A 22,857-nucleotide genomic window follows, 5' to 3' on the forward strand; every position below is an offset into this window, starting at 1 on the left:
CCACCCCACCTCCCTTTTTTCCTTCCCTATCTTTTCTGAACACCTTGTACCCTTGAATATTAATTGCCCAGTCCTCACCATTTTTAAGCCACGTTTCCGTTATTCTCACATCATATTGCCACACGGCGAATTGTGCTTGTAGCTCACCAACCTTATTCACCACACTTTATGCGTTTATGTACATGCATTCTAAACACATTTTTGAATTTTTCGTAGTCTTTCTTGCTCTGCTCCTATCTAATATGGTACTATTACCGCCTCTAATACTATCTTCTCTAGTACTATCCAACTAACTCAATGTTTTATGCACCTTATTCCTCTTTTCTACTCCTATATTCTGGTGCCCATCCCCCTGCCAAGCTAGTTTAAACCCTCCCCAACAGCACTAGCAAACCTCCCCGCGAGAATATTGGTCCCGGCTCCGTTGAGGTGCAACCCGTCCGGCTTGTACAGGTCCCACCTTCCCCAGAAACGGTCCCAATGCCTCAGGAATCGAAAGCCCTCCCTCCTGCACCATCTCTCCAGCCACGCATTCATCTGTTCTATCCTCCTATTCCTGTACTCACTAGTCACTCATTATACTATGTAAATGAAGCTCTCACCCAATTGGTGCGAGAGGACTTTAGGTTGGCTGATGCACGACGCAGGATGAGCGATATGAGAATCTCTCTAGCTTTCCAGTCCCCATTCCCCTCTGCTGATGCTACCCATGGTGACCTACTAGCGGTACCTAGCTCCCCACAATAAAACCCACTGGCCTAGAAATTCGGTGGGCTGCGCCACCAGTTAGCACCCAAAGAGGGCACTTAGTGGGTTTAGCGCCACTGGCCACGCCTCCCGCTAAATTTAGCGGGGCGCTAATGGCGGCGTTAGCCTGTAGTGCTGCGCCACCACCGATGATGTCATCGGTGTGCGCAGCGCCCCGCTACCACCCCGATCGCGATATTTGGTAGCGCCCCCCGCTGTACCGCCAGTCGCAACTCGCGACCGGTTCAGGGGGGCCTACCTGCGGCGGTAGAGGCGCAAATTAAAGGAGGTGCAGGGCGGCCATTTTTGTTGTTGGCTGCCTGCCAGCACCTCTCCGCACTGCCATCCCCGGCCTCCTGAGCACCCCCCCCCCCCCCACCGGTAGTGCCAGCTGTGTCCCAAGAGCCCGGCACTTCTCCTCGGTGCCGGGCTCTTTTGCCGGCACTCGCGATCACCGTTCGCGCTGCAGCAGGCCCCTCCCCTTTAAGAAGGGGAGGAAGGCCTGCAGTACCGCAGCGTGCCGTGCCGCAGCGTGTGGCGCTGCGATTTTCAGTTGCAGCGCCCCAAGAGCGATGCGGGGGCGCCTCGAGCAGCGCCCCGCTTCCGTTTGGGGCGCAGAAACTGAATATCGGGCTGGCGCTCGCGGCTCCTTCCGGGGCGGAACTTCTGGCGCCCAGGCGAGACTGGCGAATTTCTAGGCCACAGTACGCATTGTTTGAACAAAACTATTACTTAAAAGCCGCACAAAACAAGAATTCTTTATATGTCTGATTTCTAACAGGTTGGCAGGTGTGAGGTTTCCTCCCTCCCTCCTATTAACTGAAACTTCTACTTAAGTTGTATTACTTTCCATTCTTCAAATACTGAATTTTTTTAGTTTTCAAGACAAATTCTGTGAAGTGTGTGGGCGTTTGTGGTTACACACTTCCGAATTCTCTAAAACAGCAAATGAATTCGTTTTAAAGAACAACACAGCTACACTTACCATAAGTAGTCACAGAATTATGTTCTTATTATACTTTATAGGACAGCCCTTTTAAAAAAAATAATGTACAAGTATGTCAGGAACACTGATCTATCGTCTAACAAGCACTGAACAGAATGAACCCATCAGAAAGATCATTGTCTTTTACATTACAAATGAACAATAATCAATTAACAAGAACAGCGACAGTTTCACTCCAGCTCGGAACCCACTGGCCATGAAACGTGACATGCTACTTCTCTCTTCAACGGGCGCAGAGTCTTTGCGAGAACTTCAACCAATGTCACATCCCCAAAACCGCCGGTTTCACTTACCTTCACCAGGTCTGGTGCCAGACATGAGCAAAGGGTCTTCACGTTCCTCAGGCATTTCTCATGGCACATGAAGTTACAGACTGTGAAAGGATAAATAAGATAAAATGTAGACACTTCTACTAAACATTTGAAAAAGAACATATGCAAAACTGGTTTACCAGATTTTACGAGTGAAAATGTAAAGGCCTGAGCCACACACAGTTAACCTGACACAGAGACAAAAAAGAAATAAATGATAATCAAAAACCGAGGTAGCAATAATTCAGGATTGAGTGACTTCTGTAAAAGTGCAATGAGGAGGAAATTTTACATCGGATTACACAAGATATACGGCATAGAAACAGGCCATTCGGCCCAACCAGTCCATGCCGGCACTTAGGTGTAAAAAAGTTTCTCCTGAATTCCCTATTGGATTCCTTGGTGACTATCTTATATTGATGGTCTCTAGTTTTGCTCTTCCCCACAAGTGGAAACAGTCTCACTGAGTCTACTCTATCAAAACCTTTCATAATTTTAAAGACCTCTATTAGTCACCCCTTTTGGATTTTGCTTTGTCCTTGTCAGGGTGGAAGACCCTCACTATTTAGTTCACACTAATCTTTACACGAATTAATATTTTGAAGTGGCTACGTTTTTAAATTAAAAAGAAGAATCATTATTCATATAAACTTTGAGATATGCAGTAAGCAGAGATAACTATTGCATGTCAATAGCAGAGTCTGGTTATAGATAATGAACTAGAAAGAACAGAAACCTGCATATAACCAAGGAGAATTTGTCCAATAACGAAACTGTTAATGTGTAGGCCACGGATTTCTTAACTTTTTATCCTTGTGGGTAATTACACATCACGGAGCCCGAGGGGCCACGTGTAAAGTTTAATCCGTTCCCATGAATTTACTCGCAGATCCTGGCGTACTAATTTGGGATTTATCCACCACTGAGGCAGTACTCTAAAAACAGCCCTTTCCAAACCTCAAGGCGCAGAAAAAGTAAACAGGACAAACCGGCAAACAAATATAAACACAAATTGGACAGAGTTGCCAAAGCCTCGATGGCCAAATTACCACGACTCTGGCGCTACATGTGGCGTATGAGCCGCACCTGGAAGACCCAGATATTGCAGCAATCTACATCTACTGGGATACTGGTGCAAATCAACTGCATTCAAGGTTTATACAGGTGGCCTCGGCTTTGGACTGGTTTAGTGGAGGTTTATACAGGTGGCCTCGGCTTTGGACTGGTTTAGTGGAGGTTTATACAGGTGGCCTCGGCTTTGGACTGGTTTAGTGGAGGTTTATACAGGTGGGCTCGGCTTTGGACTGGTTTAGTGGAGGTTTATACAGGTGGACTCGGCTTTGGACTGGTTTAGTGGAGGTTTATACAGGTGGACTCGACTTTGGACTGGTTTAGTGGAGGTTTATACAGGTGGACTCGGCTTTGGACTGGTTTAGTGGAGGTTTATACAGGTGGACTCGGCTTTGGACTGGTTTAGTGGAGGTTTATACAGGTGGACTCGGCTTTGGACTGGTTTAGTGGAGGTTTATACAGGTGGGCTCGGCTTTGGACTTGTTTAGTGGAGGTTTATACAGGTGGACTCGGCTTTGGACTGGTTTAGTGGAGGTTTATACAGGTGGCCTCGGCTTTGGGCTGGTTTAGTGGAGGTTTATACAGGTGGACTCGGCTTTGGACTTGTTTAGTGGAGGTTTATACAGGTGGGCTCGGCTTTGGACTGGTTTAGTGGAGGTTTATACAGGTGGGCTCGGCTTTGGACTGGTTTAGTGGAGGTTTATACAGGTGGGCTCGGCTTTGGACTGGTTTAGTGGAGGTTTATACAGGTGGGCTCGGCTTTGGACTTGTTTAGTGGAGGTTTATACAGGTGGACTCGGCTTTGGACTGGTTTAGTGGAGGTTTATACAGGTGGACTCGGCTTTGGACTGGTTTAGTGGAGGTTTATACAGGTGGGCTCGGCTTTGGACTGGTTTAGTGGAGGTTTATACAGGTGGGCTTGGCTTTGGACTTGTTTAGTGGAGGTTTACATGTCACTTGAAAAATTTGTGGAATTCAAATTTCTAGAAAAGTGCAAACATCAATCACTTTGCATAAAAATACCAAAATTGCTCCTTCTTTACCTCGTACGTTTAACTATGATTATTTTACTGGATTATGTCAACTCTAATGACACAACCTCCTACAAAAACACCATAATTAATGGGAGTTTTATCAAATTTTCTACCCAACTCCGTCCTATAAGTTCCAGCTCCATAAATAGTCAGGACCACATTAGCAACCCATAGGTTGCGAGTTCAAATGCCCCCATGGCAGGTTATGAAACTGAATGCAATAAATCTGGTAATTTGTGGGCTAGCCGCAGAAAATGACCATGAAATCAACTGGATTGTCATAAAAACCCAACTGGTTCACTAATGTCCTTGAGGAAAGGGAACCTTCCACCCCTACCTGTATAGGTCTATCCTATACGTGACTCCTGTCCTGCACTATGTGGGTAACTCCTAATACCCTGAGAGCCAGTAGGGATGGGTAGGATATTCTGCTCTGCCAACAAATACAAAATCCAGTGTATCAGTTTGCCTGGACCCACCTGCACAATATTACCTCACACTAATAATGGCATTAAAATTATTATCCATTACATAGAATGTACTGCACAGAAACAGGCCATGCGGGCCAACAGGTCTGTGCTGCTGTTTATGCTCCACACCAGCCTCCTCTCACCCTATCAGTATAATATACATACACAAAATAATGATGCTGCAGCCACGATAACCCACAAGTAGTGGATTTGTGAAGAGTTGTAAAGCCAGTGCTGCCTCGCAGTTTCCTGTACAGAAAGCCACTGCTCAATGTCAGGAATTCAAGATATAATTTATTCACATTGTAGGAGTCTACGTACTCCTAGCAAAAAATACTGAACTCGGAGAGGTTCAACAGAAAAGGTTTAATGGTTGAGGCTGCATGCTGAACACAAAATGGAATCAGAGACTACACAAAGTACGACTGCCTTTCATCAGTGCACAGCTTCGACTGCTCCACCCCCGCTCTGGGCTTAACTATGTTGCAGATCGAGTTTCTTAAAGGTGTGATCCTTCTTAAAGGCATGACGCCTGATTTATAGTCTACGGGCCGGAAAGCGGATTGTGTCTTCTGTGATCGGTACGCCACACAGCTCCCCCCAGAATCCGCTAGTAGGGAGTGTACGAACCGGCGTGGCGGCTTGATGGCACGGCCGGAACGGCTCTTGGCGGTTGGTGTCGGGAGCGGGGCGGTCGGACGCGTCGAGCTCTTAGGCGGTCTGCCCTGCAGTGGGGGTTGGCCCACTTGAACGGGTTCGTCGGGCTCTAGGTGCGCCAGCTTGAGCCGGTCGACCGACACCTTGTCAGTTCTGCCACCCACTTCGAGGAGGAAGAACTTGTTCCCCGTCTGGAGTACCTTGTAGGGTCCGTCGTATGGGGGCCGTAGAGGTCCTCGGCGGGCGTCATGGCGCACGAAAACAAATTTGGCCATGTGCAGGCTAGGTGGTACGCGGGTTGCTGGTTCGCCGTGCCAGCCGGTGGGTACCGGAGCAAACTGTTGTGCTCGGTTGGCGAAAGCGCGGCGTTGCTGGTCAGCCGACCAGGGGGTCGTGGCGGTGGGCAGGAACTCTCCGGGTACGCGCAGCGGCTGGCCGTACACGAGTTCCGCCGCCGAGGCTTGCAGGTCTTCCTTGACCGCGGAGCGTAGGCCGAGTAGCACCCACGGGAGGCGGTCGATCCAAGCCTCGTCCTCAAGGCTGGCGCGGAGGGACGCCTTCATGGACCTGTGGAATCGCTCGCACAGTCCGTTGGCTTGGGGGTGGTAAGCCGTGGTGCGGTGAATGGCCACCCCGAGGTTTCGGGCGATGGCGGCCCACAGATCAGAGGTGAACTGCGGGCCTCTATCCGACGTCATGTCGGAGGGGATGCCGAACCGAGCGACCCAGGTACCGATGAACGCCCTCGCGATGTCGGCGGTGGTGGTGGGCGTCAGTGGAATGGCCTCGGGCCAGCGGGTGGTACGGTCCACGATTGTCAGCAGGTGCGTGTGACCTTGTGATGGCGGCAGGGGGCCGACGAGGTCGATGTGGACGTGGTCAAACCTTCTTTCTGGCACGGTGAACTCCTCGAGTGGGGCTTTGACGTGCTGGTGGATTTTGGCACGCTGGCAAGCTATGCAGAATCTGGACCAGACGCGCACATCTTTGCGCAGGCCGCGCCAGACAAATCGGTTGGCCACCAGTCTAATGGACGCGCGGGTGCCGGGGTGAGAGAGGCCGTGGACGATGTCAAACACCCGTTTTCGCCAGGATGCCGGGACTACGGGGCGGGGTTGCGCCAAGGAGGTGTCGCATTTGACTGTGACGGCAGACGGGCCGCAGGCAACGTCGGTCAGTTGCAGCCCTGGGAGGGTTGTGGGCGCGGAGAGCAGATCGGGGTCGGTGCGTTGCTCCGCTGCCAGTTGAGCATAGTCCACTGCCAGGTGGGCGCCATGGACGGCGGGGCGGGATAGGCAGTCGGCCACCACGTTGTCTCGACCGGAGACGTGCCGGATGTCCGTGGTGAATTCGGACACCGCGGCGAGCTGGCGTTGTTGCCTGGCTGACCACGGGTCCGCAGATTTCGCCATCGCGAATGTCAGGGGTTTGTGGTCGACAAACGCGGTGAAGGGGCGGCCCTCCAGAAGAAATCTAAAATGGCGGACTGCCAGGTACAGTGCGAGGAGCTCGCGGTCAAAGGCGCTGTATTTGGCCTCCGGGGGGGCGCTGTTGGCGGCTGAAAAAGGCCAGCGGTTGCCAGGCCCCGTCGACCCACTGTTCGTACACGGCGCCGACCGCGTGGTCGGAGGTGTCCGTGGTGAGGCCCACCCTGGCGTTGGGCTGTGGGTGAGCGAGCATGGTGGCGTCGGCGAGCGCCTTTTTGGTCGAGTCGAAAGCGGTCAACATGTCCGCCGACCACTCGATCGCCATTCTGTCTTTCTTACCCCGGAGGACTTCGTATAGGGGCCACATGAGGGAGGCCGCTCCGGGAATGAAGCGGTTGTAAAAGTTGATCATCCCCAAGAACTCCTGGAGGCCTTTGATGGTGGTAGGCCGGGGGAACTGCTGGACGGCTTGCACCTTGGCGGGCAGGGGAATGGCTCCGTCCTGCGTGATGTGGTGGCCGAGGAATTTGATCCTGCTGAGGCCGAATTGGCACTTGGCTGGGCTGATGATGAGCCCGTGCTCACTGAGCCGCTGGAACAGGGTGCGGAGGTGCTCGATGTGTTCCTGCTTGGAGGAACTAGCTACCAGGATGTCATCCAGGTAGACAAAGAGGAACTTCACGTCACGGAGGACCGAGTCCATGAGCCGCTGGAAGGCCTGGGTCGCGTTTTTGAGGCCGAAGGGCATTCGGAGGAACTCGAATAGCCCAAAAGGGGTGATTATGGCCGTCTTGGGAACGTCCGTGGGGTGGACTGGCACCTGATGGTAACCGCGCACCACGTCGACTTTGGAGAAGACTGAGCGGCCGGCCAGTCTAGCCGAGAAGTCTTGAATGTGCAGTATGGGGTACCGATCCGGTGTGGTGGCGTCGTTTAGGCGCCGGTAGTCCCCGCAGGGGCGCCATCCCCCGTCGGGTTTGGTGACGATGTGGAGTGGGGAGGCCCAGGGGCTGTTGGAGCGCCGGGTGATGCCGAGCTGTTCCATTGTGGCGAACTCGGCCCGCGCGATCTCCAGCTTGGCCGGGTCCAGCCTGCGGGCGTGGGCATACACCGGTGGGCCTGTGGTGGGGATGAAGTGTTCTACCCCGTGCTTAGCAACCTTCGCGGAGAAGGTCGGGTTGGTGAGGGCTGGGAACTCAACCAGGAGTGCTGAGTAGTCGTCCGTTGCGCGGGCGCGGCACTGCCACGCCATTTCGGCGGGTTGGGGGGGGCCATGGCGCCCAGGATAGGTGACATGGTGTTCATGTCCACGAGGCGGCGCCGAGGCCCGTCGACCAACAGGCCATGGGCGCACAGGAAATCCGCACCGAGGAGCGGGGAGAGCACCTTGGCGGTGATAAACTCCCAGTGGTAGCGGCGGCCTGCAAGGTCGATGGTGACGGTGCGGGTGCTGTACGTCCGGATGTCGGTGCCATTGGCGGCAGCCAGCACAGGGCTGCGGCCGCCTCGCTGGATCTCGAGGGCGGACGCGGGATGATGCTGCGCTGCGCGCCCGTGTCGCATAGGAAACGGCGTCCGGAGGCGCTGTCCGTAACGTGCAGCAGCGTGCCTGCTTGCCCCACGGCCATCGTGTAGGCCGGTGTGGGGGCGGTAGGAAACGTGCAGGGATGGCTGCAGCGGCGTGCCCGTACGCCGAACCGGGTATGGAAGTAGCAGTAGCCCTGGGTCGGAGGGCTTGGGGGACGTGGGGGCCTGGGGGGCCTCGTGGCCGAGCGATAGAGGGTGGAGCGCGCGCCGACGCTGCGGAGGCCAGGTCGGGGGTGACGGCGTGGTTGGAGCTGGCGGACAGGAGCTTATCAGCTTCGTCGGCCAGGGCCTCGAGGTCCGTGAGGTTGGACGCCACGATCGCCGGGCGGATGCTGGGAGGTAGTTGGCGGATAAAGAGCGTGCGGAAGAGGGAGCTGGGCGGTTTCTCGTCGGTCAGAGCAAGCATGTGTGAGAGCAAGTCTGACGGCGTGGAGTCACCGAGGCCCGGGAGGTCGAGGAGGTGGCAGTTGCGCAAGAATTGGGAGGCTGTGAATTTTTTAAGTGAGCGCGGCCTTGAGATGTGCGTACTTGCCTTCCTCCGGAGGGTTTTGTAGTGTTGTCCAGACTTTCGTGATTGTGGAGCTGCCCAGGGAGGCGAGGAGGTATTCGTACATCGTTGCGTCGGCGGTGATGCCGTGGAGTCAGAATTGCGATTCGGCTCGAAGGAACCAGGCGGTGGCCAGGTTCTCCCAGAACTCCAGCAGCTTCACAGAAACTGCGTTTGTGTCAGCCATGGTTACGCTTAGGAGTCGTCCTGAGCGTCGGGGTCACCAATGTAGGAGTCTACCTACTCCTAGCAAAAAATACTGAACTCGGAGAGGTTCAACAGAAAAGGTTTAATTGTTGAGGCTGCATGCTGAATACAAAATGGAGTCAGAGACTACACAAAGTACGACTGTGTATGAGGCAGTGCGGCACTGGAGACACTACCTAGCCGGCAAACGTTTCACCCTGCTCACCGACCAGCGGTCGGTGGCTTTCATGTTTAATAACAAACAAAGAGGGAAAATCAAGAATGACAAAATACTCAGGTGGAGGATCGAACTATCCACGTTCGACTATGATATTATGTACAGGCCGGGAGCCCTTAATGAACCCCCAGACGCCCTATCGCGGGGAATGTGTGCCAGCATTCATACGGACAAATTACAGGGTCTCCACAACGACCTCTGTCACCCAAGGGTCACCCGACTATACTATTTTATAAAGTCCCGCAATCTGCCCCACTCCATCGGAGGTGGTCAGGGCAATGACCAGAGCCTGCCGCATCTGTGCGGAATGCAAGCCTCGTTTCTACAGGCCTGACCGTGCACACCTTATCAAAGCCACACGGCCATTCGAGCGCCTAAGTCTGGACTTCAAGGGACCCCTTCCCTCTGCCGACCGTAACGTATACTTCCTCAATATCATTGATGAATATTCCCGCTTCCCCTTCGCCATTCCCTGCCCAGACATGACCAGTGCCACGGTCATCAAGTGTCTCTGTAATCTATTCTGCATGTTTGGCATGCCGAACTACATACACAGCGATAGGGGGACGTCATTCATGAGTGACGAGCTGCGCCAGTTCTTGCTCTCGAAGGGGATAGCCACTAGCAGAACCACTAGCTACAACCCCCGGGGTAATGGGCAAGTGGAAAGGGAGAATGCTACTGTTTGGAAGGCTGTCACGTTAGCCTTAAGGTCAAAAGGCCTTCCGACCTCATGCTGGCAGGAAGTCCTCCCAGACGTGCTCCATTCCATAAGGTCTCTGTTATGTACTGCCACTAACGCTACCCCTCACAAAAAGATGTTCGTTTTCCCCCGGAAATCCACCTCGGGCATATCTCTACCCGCGTGGCTGACGTCTCCGGGGACAGTACGATTGCGGAAGCACGTGAGAGGCCATAAAACGGACACCCTTGTGGAAAAGGTACAGCTCCTCCATGCAAACCCTCAGTACACCTATATCGAATACTCTGACGGGCGAGAGGACACTGTTTCCATAAAAGACCTCGCTCCCTCGGGGAGCGGAGAGAACGATGGGAGACTACCCGATGAAGACCTACACTACAAAGAGACAGGACGCCCAGAGGTATCAATACCCAACTTTAACCTGGAGGACACTGCAGATAACCTGGAAGACACTGCGGAGGCCCGGACAGCGGAGGAACCAGAGTCCACTCCCCTCGAGGCACCCCAACCGGCTTTGCGCCGATCACTGAGAACTGCAAAACCTCCTGACAGACTCACTTATACCAACTTTTGGGAAGCATCGCCCCGATGGACTAAATCTATAGAAGGGGTGAATGTAATGAAATCTGTTTGTCTTGGTCCTGTATTCGTTTTGCACTCATGTATATTACCCTCCCCCACTGTGTATAGTTTCACTTCCTCTTTCCCGACTAGCCTGGGAGGTTCCAGGTCTTGGCTCTTGGCTCCGCCCCTGACTTCTCTTGCATAAAGATCCCAGGATCTGTATGACTCATTCCTGTGAACCAGTCGGCATGTTGAGATGTTAGCTCTGATCTTGGTGATTAAAAGCCAACTTGTTTAAGTCTATAACTTCTAGTTTTGTGGTTATTGAAGGCCCATCAGACTGCCTTTCATCAGTGCACAGCTTCGACTGCTCCTCCCCCGCTCTGGGCTTAACTATGTTGCAGATCGAGTTTATTAAAGTTGTGATCCTTCTTAAAGGCATGACGCCTGATTTATAGTCTACGGACCGGAAAGCGGATTGTGTCCTTTCTGTGATCGGTACGCCACAACATCATCTAATTAGGTAAGTGTTACGACAGGAGAGCGGGAGAACCTCTGCAGAATTTCAAACCATGTTACTAAAGCACGACTGCGTCACTCCAATTCACTTCCCTAAGCAGCGAAACTTTTCCTTATCCTCATTTCTTTTTTTGATTCTTCTCCCATCCTTTCATTGCTCCCAGTGTGCACTGTCCCATGTGAATGTGCAGCAACTGATTTACCACTAACAGTAGATACTGAACCTTCTTCAAATGCAGAATAATGAAGTTATCCCGCACACTAATAAGAACATGAGAAATAGGAGCAGTAGGCCTTTCGGCCCTTCAAGCCTGCTCTGCCATTCAATAAGATCATGGCTGATCTTCTACATCAACTCCACCTTCCCACATTATCCCCATATTCCTTGATTCCCTTAGTGCCCAAAAATCTATCGATCTCAGCCTTGAATATACTCAACGACTGAGCATCCACAGCCCTCTGGGGTAGAGAATTCCAAAGATTCACCACCCTCCGAGTGAAGAAGTTTCTCCCCATCTCAGTCCTAAATGGCCGATCCCTTATCCTGAGACTATGACCCCTAGTTCTAGACTTCAACTTTGATTTTGCAAAGACCAAGGAAGCTGTGAGGAGGCTGAAGAAAGAATGAAGTAATGGGAAACTGATGAGGAATTGGAAGTGGTGGACAAGCTGGGAATTGTAGATCCAGAAAAAAAGGGATACTCTAATTGCCAGTGCTTCTTTTCTGAAATGCGCTTTTTTCCACTCCTCGCCTGAAGGCACTGCCTTAAGCTGGGAATGATTGGACGGTAAGACCAGATTCACCCATCCAGGAATCTCAGCTGATTGCAAAGTGTCCTCACCCGACATCCACACGTTTACTTTTGTATACACTTTGTAGCAGCAGTCACTGGGTGGTGACCAGGAGCAGGGTTTCCCTCTTCCTCTCCCAGCCCAGAGGTGCTGAGGCCAATTGCTGAAATTAGCTAACTCAGCACAGGTAACAACTCAGGTACTGTCCTCCTCTCCTTCAAATCTGGCGTCATCAGCCCTCTCCTCAAAAACCCAATGCTTAACCCCTCCGTCCTTGCTAGCTACCGCCCCATCTCCAACCTCCCTTTCCTCTTCAAAGTCCTTGAACGTGTTGTCGCCTCCCAAATCCGTGAACATCTGTCCCGGAAGTCCATGTTTGAATCCCTCCAATCAGGTTTCCGCCCTTGCCACAGTACGGAAACGGCTCATATCAAAGTCACAAATGACGCCCTATGTGACTGTGACAAAGGTAAACTATCCCTCCTCGTCCTTCTAGACCTGTCTGCAGTCTTTGACACGGTTGACCACTCCATCCTCCTCCAACGCCTCTCCACTGTCGTCCAGCTGGGTGGGACTGCACTCGCCTGGTTCCATATTTATCTATCTAATTGTAGCCAGAGAATCACCTGCAACAGCTTCTCTTCCCGCTGTTACCTCTGGTGTCCCCCAAGGATCTATCCTTAGCCCCCTCCTATTTCGCATCTACATGCGTCAGTTTCCACATGTGGAGTGGTTCAGTAATTTGTCGGACGGGAATTATAAACGAGAGTGATGTTCAAGGGCTGTACCAGAAACCTGCCTTTTTTTATTCAGGTGCTGACAAACCTGCTCTGTCCTTCCAGCATTTTCTGTTTTTATTTCCAATACCCAGCATTCAGTTTATCTTTTTGAAAAGGAAATGCAGAAACTTTAATACAGGAGGTCGTCACCCGGCCCTTTACCCCCTACACTGAACTTAGGCCCTTCTTGAGGGCTGATTCTTTAGGATTTGGGAAACCAATAGACTAAATGGTGCAAAATCAGGAAGTCAATGCCTAACAAGCCGGCCCTCCATCTTGGCAGATTGTCTAAACACAGCTCTAGGCAAGTGTGAGGGTCACTGTGCTTGTGGGAAGGAAGTCTCACTGTTATTAGTGTTGTCTCAACAAAGAACAAAGAGCAAAGAATGACATCAGTGTTAATCACTGGAAAACAATACCACGTCACAGGTGCTCACTCTTCAAAGAACTCAACATACACGTGAGCTGAGCTGAGTCAAGATACCGAACACTGCTGCAGAGAAGTTGTGTAACAGCCGCACTTAGTATATCCCTTTGTACCATCACATTCAGTGCTTTTCCATTTCTCTGCCCTACAGTGACCCAAAGCCATCTCTTTCACTCAAAAACTAATTGAACAAGTTTGCCATTTATGACTGAATAGATTTGTTAATGCTGAAAACAATTCTACTGTTTGAGGCTACACTTTTAAATTTGTAAAAAGAAAAACATCTACACATTGTTGTACAGAGCAGGGTCATTCCTGAAAACCTTACACAGAATTTCGCTGACATTAGCCGTGCCCTAGGGCTAGGAGCCACGTCCCACAGGAGCCCCTTACCCTAGGGCTAGGAGTCACGTCCCACAGGAGTCCCTTACCCTAGGGCTAGGAGCCACGTCCCACAGGAGCCCCTTACCCTAGGGCTAGGAGTCACGTCCCACAGAAGTCCCTTACCCTAGGGCTAGGAGCCACGTCCCACAGGAGCCCCTTACCCCAGGGCTAGGAGCCACGTCCCACAGGAGCCCCTTACCCTAGGGCTAGGAGCCACGTCCCACAGGAGCCCCTTACCCTAGGGCTAGGAGCCACGTCCCACAGGAGCCCCTTACCCTAGGGCTAGGAGCAACGTCCCACAGGAGCCCCTTACCCCGGGGCTAGGAGCCACGTCCCACAGGAGCCCCTTACCCTAGGGCTAGGAGCCACGTCCCACAGGAGCCCCTTACCCTGGGGCTAGGAGCCACGTCCCACAGGAGCCCCTTACCCTAGGGCTAGGAGCCACGTCCCACAGGAGCCCCTTACCCTGGGGCTAGGAGCCACGTCCCACAGGAGCCCCTTACCCTAGGGCTAGGAGCTACGTCCCACAGGAGCCCCTTACCCCAGGGCTAGGAGTCACGTCCCGCCCCTTACCCTGGGGCTAGGAGACACGTCCCACAGGAGCCCCTTACCCTGGGGCTAGGAGACACGTCCCAGAGGAGTCCCTTACCCTGGGGCTAAGAGACACGTCCCACAGGGGCCCCTTACCCCAGGGCTAGGAGTCACGTCCCACAGGGGCCCCTTACCCTGGGGCTAGGAGACACGTCCCAGAGGAGCCCCTTACCCTGGGGCTAGGAGACACGTCCCACAGGGGCCCCTTACCCTAGGGCTAGGAGCCACGTCCCACAGGGGCCCCTTACCCTGGGGCTAAGAGACACGTCCCACAGGGGCCCCTTACCCTGGGGCTAGGAGTCACGTCCCACAGGGGCCCCTTACCCTGGGGCTAGGAGACACGTCCCACAGGAGCCCCTTACCCTGGGGTTAGGATACACGTCCCACAGGAGCCCCTTACCCTGGGGCTAGGAGACACGTCCCACAGGGGCCCCTTACCCTGGGGCTAGGAGTCACGTCCCACAGGAGCCCCTTACCCTGGGGCTAGGAGCCACGTCCCACAGGGGCCCCTTACCCCAGGGGCTAGGAGACACGTCCCACAGGAGCCCCTTACCCTGGGGCTAGGAGCCACGTCCCACAGGAGCCCCTTACCCTGGGGCTAGGAGTCACGTCCCACAGGAGCCCCTTACCCCGGGGCTAGGAGTCACGTCCCACAGGAGCCCCTTACCCCGGGGCTAAGAGACACGTCCCACAGGGGCCCCTTACCCCAGGGCTAGGAGTCACGTCCCACAGGGGCCCCTTACCCTGGGGCTAGGAGACACGTCCCAGAGGAGCCCCTTACCCTGGGGCTAGGAGACACGTCCCACAGGAGCCCCTTACCCCAGGGCTAGGAGACACGTCCCACAGGGGCCCCTTACCCCAGGGCTAGGAGCCACGTTCCACAGGAGCCCCTTACCCTAGGGCTAGGAGACACGTCCCACAGGGGCCCCTTACCCCAGGGCTAGGAGACACGTCCCACAGGAGCCCCTTACCCTAGGGCTAGGAGACACGTCCCACAGGGGCCCCTTACCCCAGGGCTAGGAGCCACGTTCCACAGGAGCCCCTTACCCTAGGGCTAGGAGACACGTCCCACAGGGGCCCCTTACCCCAGGGCTAGGAGCCACGTCCCACAGGGGCCCCTTACCCTAGGGCTAGGAGACACGTCCCACAGGGGCCCCTTACCCCAGGGCTAGGAGTCACGTCCCACAGGGGCCCCTTACCCTGGGGCTAGGAGCCACGTCCCACAGGGGCCCCTTACCCTAGGGCTAGGAGTCACGTCCCACAGGAGCCCCTTACCCTGGGGCTAGGAGTCACGTCCCACAGGGGCCCCTTACCCCAGGGCTAGGAGTCACGTCCCACAGGAGCCCCTTACCCTGGGGCTAGGAGTCACGTCCCACAGGGGCCCCTTACCCCAGGGCTAGGAGACACGTCCCACAGGGGCCCCTTACCCTGGGGCTAGGAGTCACGTCCCACAGGGGCCCCTTACCCCAGGGCTAGGAGACACGTCCCACAGGGGCCCCTTACCCTGGGGCTAGGAGCCACATCCCACAGGAGCCCCTTACCCTGGGGCTAGGAGACACGTCCCACAGGAGCCCCTTACCCTATGGCTAGGAGTCACGTCCCACAGGGGCCCCTTACCCTATGGCTAGGAGCCACGTCCCACAGGGGCCCCTTACCCTGGGGCTAGGAGACACGTCCCACAGGGGCCCCTTACCCTAGGGCTAAGAGACACGTCCCACAGGGGCCCCTTACCCTGGGGCTAGGAGACACGTCCCACAGGAGCCCCTTACCCTAGGGCGAGGAGACACGTCCCACAGGAGCCCCTTACCCTGGGGCTAAGAGACACGTCCCACAGGGGCCCCTTACCCTGGGGCTAGGAGGCACGTCCCAGAGGAGCCCCTTACCCTAGGGCTAGGAGCCACGTCCCACAGGAGCCCCTTACCCTGGGGCTAGGAGTCACGTCCCACAGGAGCCCCTTACCCTAGGGCTAGGAGTCACGTCCCACAGGAGCCCCTTACCCTGGGGCTAGGAGTCACGTCCCACAGGGGCCCCTTACCCTGGGGCTAGGAGACACGTCCCACAGGAGCCCCTTACCCTGGGGCTAGGAGCCACATCCCACAGGAGCCCCTTACCCTGGGGCTAGGAGTCACGTCCCACAGGGGCCCCTTACCCTGGGGCTAGGAGTCACGTCCCACAGGAGCCCCTTACCCTGGGGCTAGGAGACACGTCCCACAGGAGCCCCTTACCCTGGGGCTAGGAGCCACATCCCACAGGAGCCCCTTACCCTGGGGCTAGGAGCCACATCCCACAGGAGCCCCTTACCCTGGGGCTAGGAGCCACATCCCACAGGGGTCTCGCCCTAGGGCTGGTGCCAAGGGATGGAAGCCACACTCCCACAGGGAGAACAGGAAAATCCCACAGCAAATCACCACTGAATTACAACAGCCAGCTATCACATGTCGAGATCTTCAATCAGCTGAAGAAAGCCGAGGTCTTTATTTTATATAGAGTCATGAATTCCATCTTTTTAAACACAAGATTTTTTTTTACTTCATCCAGAAGATAACGTCTAGCTATTCTATTAACTGCTTACCAAACCCAACACTTTCATTCCTCTTTTCTCTTCCTTGATTCAGGTCAGCAGGCAGAAGGTTGAGAATATTAGTAGCTCGAGGAGAGCTTTACATTGGAATGGGGAGCTATGGGTAGTTACCCACCTCTCCCCTACCTGATGGTTACCTGTGGGTAGTCATTATATATGTGCGTGTGTGTGAGAGAGCGAGAGTGTGAGTGTGTAAAAAACATGAGGCATGATTACATCAAGACACGGACCTTTTCATCACAGATGTGTTTCTAACAGTCCCACATTCAATGCTGCATCTTCCCAACAACATTTCTATGAACAGAAAACCATATTTTTTTACAGTAATTTAGCACAATGAATAGAGGCACTCAGTATTTTTTAAACTTAGTTAAGTTTCATAACGAATGTTAACACCAACTGGCGAGTCTCAACAACAACTACTTGTATTTGATACAGAACCTTTAATGTAGTAAAACATCCCAAGGCGCTTCACAGGAGCAATTATCAAACAAAATGTGACCCAGCGCCACATAAGGAGATATTAGGATAGGTGACTAAAAGCTTGGTCAAAGATTTTAAGGAGCATCTTAAAGGAGGAGAGAGAGGCGGAGAAGTGTAGGACCCAGGCAGCTGAAGGCACAGCCGCCAATGGTGGAGTGAAAGGAAATCGGGATGTGCAAGAGGCCAGAATTAGAGGAGCGCAGATATCTTGGAGGGTAGTAGGGCTGGAGGAGATTACAAAGTTAGTTGTTCAACAACTGCAGCCAAAACATTAATTATCTTAGCCCTGAACCAAAATCACAAATGTACAGGAACTAGTTGCACATTCTTATCTGGGCTTAATCCCAGTTAGCATCTCGTATTTTTCAGTAACCATAACTTCCTGGGCAACAGCAGGTTGTTCAGACATAATGCAAACAAGAGCGAGCTTGTTTTTAAGAACACCTCTTGCAGGCAAGAACTTGCTCATCAATCTCAAAGAGGCTTAGCTGCTAGTTTTGCAACTAAAATAAGGAATGTTTTTACAAATAGATTTAAATATTGAGCAATGTAAAATGGCCTTTCAGCCATGTAATCTTAACTAATGGCTTTACAGAAAAATAAAACGCAACTTTTTTAATTTGCAAGATAGCAAAATATCAGGTCTTAAAGAGACCGGATCTACCAGTCCAGCTCGGAATGAAATTGAAGCCAAGAAACCTGCACTCTGAAATCATTACTCACAGGGGATCTCAGACACAAAACTTCAAAATAACAAGTGTCTGCATGTTGAAAGGTTTAACTGGAGGTGAGCGAGTGACACAATGCTCGTGGATCCCATGAATCTCACATAGAGATTCAACAGAAACTGAACTTAAAGTGCAATCTTAGAAACTAAACCTTGGTTGGATTTAATATCTATATATATAAGTAATTAGCATATAAATAAATAGCATATCTAGCAGTTCCAACAGAGTTCCTCTCTTTCATTACTCAACACTTTTGTGGGAGTATTAATTTTGTTGATTTTACTGGTCAGAATTATACTAAGAAACAGGAAAGATGAATAAAGGAAATCCCTGCATAAAGTACCATAACTAAAATAAAGCATGCGTCAGAGAACCTGCAGCGTTAGCCAGTTCCCAACAAGCCTCAATCCACCAATACCAGGGAGATCTATCATATATAACCGTGGGAATGCACAAAATGGAAAATATATTACAAACAATTTAGGCCAGTACTGGATGTTGCATGAGCTTTACACCAGATTGGGAAGGCACCCTAGTTACACAAAGGTGGCTTCAAGAGGCAGGGGGAAGGGTAAAACAAATGGCCATTGTGTCCCAGCTGCTCCTGCCCTTTTGTAGCTAGTTTTGTCGTCAGTCTCTGCAGTAAGGAGCAGCAGAAGGAATTAGAAATATAGTGACTACATCAACTGTGTCTGGGAGTGTGCACTCTGATAAAATGTGCGTGCATTTCTATAGCGCCTTCCACGACCACTGGATGTTCCAAAGCACTTTACAGCCAATGGAGTACTTTTGAAGTGTAGTCACTGTTGTAAACTAGAAAACACGGCAGCCGATTTGTGCACAGCAAGCTCCCACAAACAGCAATGTGATAATGACCAGATAATCTGTTTTAGAGATGTTGATAAAACGTATAAAATTCTAACAGGATTAGACAGACTAGAAGCAGAAAGGATGTTTCCGATGGCCAGGGGTCACAGTCTAAAGATAAGGGGTAAGCCATTTAGGACAGAGATGAGGAGGAATTTCTTCATCCAGAGAGTGGTGAACCTGTGGAATTCTCTACCACAGAAGGCAGTTGAGGCCAATTCATTAAATATATTCAAGAAGGAGTTAGATATATTTCTAAAGGCTAAAGGGATATGGGGAAAAGGCAGGGACAGGGTACTGAGTTTGGATGATCAGCCATGATCTCATTGAATGGCGGAGCAGGCTCGAGGGGCCGAATGGCCTACTCCTGCTCCTATCTTCTATGTTTCTATGTCTCTATGATTGAGGGTTAAATATTGGCCAGGACATCAGGGATAACTCCCCTGCTCTTCTTCGAAACAATGCCATGGGATCTTTTACTGAGAGGGCAGACGGGGCCTCGGTTTAAGGTCTCATCTGAAAGATGGCACCTCCGACAGTGCAGCGCTCCCTCAGTATTGCCCCTCCGACAGTGCAGCACTCCCTCAGTACTGCGCTCCCTCAGTACTGCCCCTCCGACAGTGCGGCGCTCCCTCAGTACGGCCCCTCCGACAGTGCGGCGCTCCCTCAGTACTGTCCCTCCGACAGTGCAGCGCTCCCTCAGTATTGCCCCTCCGACAGTGCAGCGCTCCCTCAGTACTGCCCCTCCGACAGTGCAGCGCTCCCTCAGTACTGCCCCTCCGACAGTGCGGCGCTCCCTCAGTACTGCCCCTCCGACAGTGCAGCGCTCCCTCAGTACTGCCCCTCCGACAGTGCGGCGCTCCCTCAGTACTGCCCCTCCGACAGTGCAGCGCTCCCTCAGTATTGTCCCTCCGACAGTGCAGCGCTCCCTCAGTACTGCCCCTCCGACAGTGCAGCGCTCCCTCAGTACTGCCCCTCCGACAGTGCGGCGCTCCCTCAGTACTGCCCCTCCGACAGTGCAGCGCTCCCTCAGTACTGCCCCTCCGACAGTGCGGCGCTCCCTCAGTACTGCCCCTCCGACAGTGCAGCGCTCCCTCAGTACTGCCCCTCCGACAGTGCGGCGCTCCCTCAGTACTGCCCCTCCGACAGTGCAGCGCTCCCTCAGTACTGCCCCTCCGACAGTGCAGCGCTCCCTCAGTATTGTCCCTCCGACAGTGCAGCGCTCCCTCAGTACTGCCCCTCCGACAGTGCGGCGCTCCCTCAGTACTGCCTCTCCGACAGTGCAGCGCTCCCTCAGTACTGCCCCTCCGACAGTGCAGCACTCTCTCCGTGTCAGCCTAGATTTTTGTGCTCAAGTCTCTGGAGTGGGACTTGAACCCACAACCTTTGGACTCAGAGGTGAGATATGAAATATCTTTATGAATGTATAGTTAATCATAAATAGCCTCATATAATATACATATGATAGCATCATTAAATATATTTGTTAACAAAAAGAAAAAAATCAAAGCATAAAATTAGAAAATAAATATTAATAAAAGTGTGATGAAATATTCCATTCATCACTGCCTGTGACTGTGGTTGGTTTCAGGTTCCCCCTTACCATTGTATTGCCTGTGACTGTGGTTGGTTTCAGGTTTCTCCTCACCATTGTATTGTGTATTGGAATGTATTGTGTGTAGGGCTCCGCCCATACCTGGCCTCTATGTAAGCCAGCTCAGTCTGGCCTCACAGCCAGTACTGCAGACCTCCAGGGAAGATACCTCTCTCCACTGCGTGTTATCTTCTAAGTTAATAAAAGCCTTGTTTTGTTTGGCTAACATCGAGTCTCGGGATTATTGAGGCACATCAAAAAGGTCAAGCGCAATGCAAGTCTCTGCTGTCTCCCGGATTCTCAGTTTAATTTCCACAGGTATGGGGGACTCGGCCAATTCACTAAGTTGTCAGAATTTACAGACAAGGGGAACTTTACCCCGAACAAGTAATTTGAATATTGATACAGTGATGATGAGCATTCTGATATATCGAAACACACCTGACCAAATCAAACTTCTACAATCACAGCAGAAACTCCAAGGTATGGGTTACACTTGGTGCACAGAAACTGATTTAAGCCAGGGACATGAGACAGCAAACTAGCTACAGAAGGGCAAGAGAAACTGGGGCACAGCGGATTATTTATACCCCAGCTGCTGGGTCACAGTATGTGAGATTCTATTCCACCTTTGATTAGAATAGTTGGTGCTCATTAGCAATAAGCACGCTGAAACATCACAGTTTTTCAAAGACTTTGCACCCAAAGTGATAGGGAATCAATCAATAGTCGTTCATGAAGCAAGCAGATCAATAAAATATCCAGAATTGGGTTCAGAATTTTAAAAGCTGCTGTAATAATATCACTGAGGACCGAATACTCAACACTGCAGGCATTTTTTACAGAGCATTTAAACTCCAAGTATGAACCAGTTCGAGTTCTGCACCAACACTAAACTTGTGTTAAACCTTAACTAACTGTGAAGTGAAGGGAGGCACCTGGGATTGGACCGTGCCCTCCCCCTGGGATCGGACCGTGCCCTCCCCCTAGGATCGGACCGTGCCCTCCCCCCGGACCTTGCCTCACCCCGGGATCGGACCGTGCCCTCCCCCCGGGATCGGACCGTGCCCTCCCCCGGGATCGGACCGTGCCCTCTCCCCGGGATCGGACCGTGCCCTCTCCCTGGGATCGGACTGTGCCCTCTCCCCGGACCGTGCCCTGCCCCCGGGATCGGACCGTGCCCTCCCCCCAGGATCGGACCGTGCCCTCCCCCCCGGGATCGGACCGTGCCCTCTCCCCGAGATCGGACCGTGCCCTCCCCCCGGGATCGGACCGTGCCCGCTCCCCGGGATCGGACCATGCCTCACCCCGGGATCGAACCGTGCCCTCCCCCCTGGGATCGGACCGTGCCTCACCCTGGGATCAGACTGTGCCCTCCCCCCGGGATCGGACCGTGCCTCACCCCGGGATCGAACCGTGCCCTCCCCCCTGGGATCGGACCGTGCCTCACCCTGGGATCGGACCGTGCCCTCCCACTAGGATCGGACCGTGCCCTCTCCCCGGACCGTGCCCTCTCCCCGGACTGTGCCCTCTCCCTGAGATCGGACCGTGCCTCACCCTGGGATCGGACCGTGCCCTCCCCCCGGGATCGGACCGTGCCCTCCCCCCGGGATCGGACCGTGCCTCACACTGGGATCGGACCGTGCCCTCCCCCCCCGGGATCGGACCGTGCCCTCGCCCCCCGGGATCGGACCGTGCCTCACCCTGGGATCGGGCCGTGCCCTCCCACTGGGATCGGACCGTGCCCTCCCCCCGGGCCGTGCCTCACCCTGTTTTTCGGGGCGAAGAGAATCCGCACCCGGGGCTCCCCCGGACCCCAGTAACACAGGCCCCCGGCCCCGGACTCTGGAGACCGCGTTAGAGACCCCTCAGCGGGAGCAGTTTCTCCGCGGCCCCGCTCCCCATTAACCCAAACCCCCGGCTCCCAGTCCCCGGCCTCACCCCCAGTCCCCGACCCGGCCTCACCCCCGACTCCCAGTCCCCGGCCTCACCCCCGACCCCCGGCTCCCAGTCCCCCGGCCTCACCCCCGGCTCACAGTCCCCCGGCCTCACCCCCGACCCCCGGCTCCCAGTCCCCGGCCTCACCCCCGACCCCCGGCTCCCAGTCCCCCGGCCTCACCCCCGGCTCCCAGTCCCCGGCCTCACCCCCGACCCCCGGCTCCCAGTCCCCGGCCTCACCCCCGACCCCCGACCCCCGGCTCCCAGTCCCCGGCCTCACCCCCGACCCCCGACCCCCGGCTCCCAGTCCCCGGCCTCACGCCTCCCGCTTCCCGACCCCCCGCCACCGACCCCCGGCCTCCCCACCTCCCCCCCCCGGCCCCCGACCCGACCCGGCTCGACCCCCCCCACCCCCGGCTCCCGGTCCCCCCGACCCCCCGACCCCCGGCTCCCGGCCCCCCCGACTTCCAGTCCCCCGGCCTCCCCCCCGACCCCCGGCTCCCAGTCCCCCGGCCTCCCCCCCGACTCCCAGTCCCCCGGCCTCCCCGACTCCCAGTCCCCCGGCCTCCCCCCCGACTCCCAGTCCCCCGGCCTCCCCGACTCCCAGTCCCCCGGCCTCCCCGGCT

General features: G+C 54.1%; 2 protein-coding genes across 8 annotated transcripts in view; one reads left to right on the plus strand and one right to left on the minus strand.

The window, feature by feature from the left end:
- Positions 1-22,857, minus strand: part of dgkq (diacylglycerol kinase theta) — a 194,784-nt gene that overhangs the window by 171,333 nt on the left and 594 nt on the right. For all 4 annotated transcript variants that reach the window (XM_086005561.1, XM_086005533.1, XM_086005551.1 and 1 more), the window contains exon 2: positions 2,047-2,126. In XM_086005561.1, coding sequence (XP_085861687.1) covers positions 2,047-2,126 — 80 coding nt within the window. The remainder of the gene's footprint in view (positions 1-2,046; positions 2,127-22,857) is intronic.
- The window catches only part of gne (glucosamine (UDP-N-acetyl)-2-epimerase/N-acetylmannosamine kinase), a 467,449-nt gene that overhangs the window by 115,327 nt on the left and 329,265 nt on the right, over positions 1-22,857 (plus strand). The window lies entirely within an intron of this gene.

Source organism: Somniosus microcephalus, chromosome 2, assembly GCF_052327205.1.
Source record: "Somniosus microcephalus isolate GS21.2 chromosome 2, FLI_Smic_1.0, whole genome shotgun sequence".
Lineage (NCBI taxonomy): Eukaryota > Metazoa > Chordata > Chondrichthyes > Squaliformes > Somniosidae > Somniosus > Somniosus microcephalus.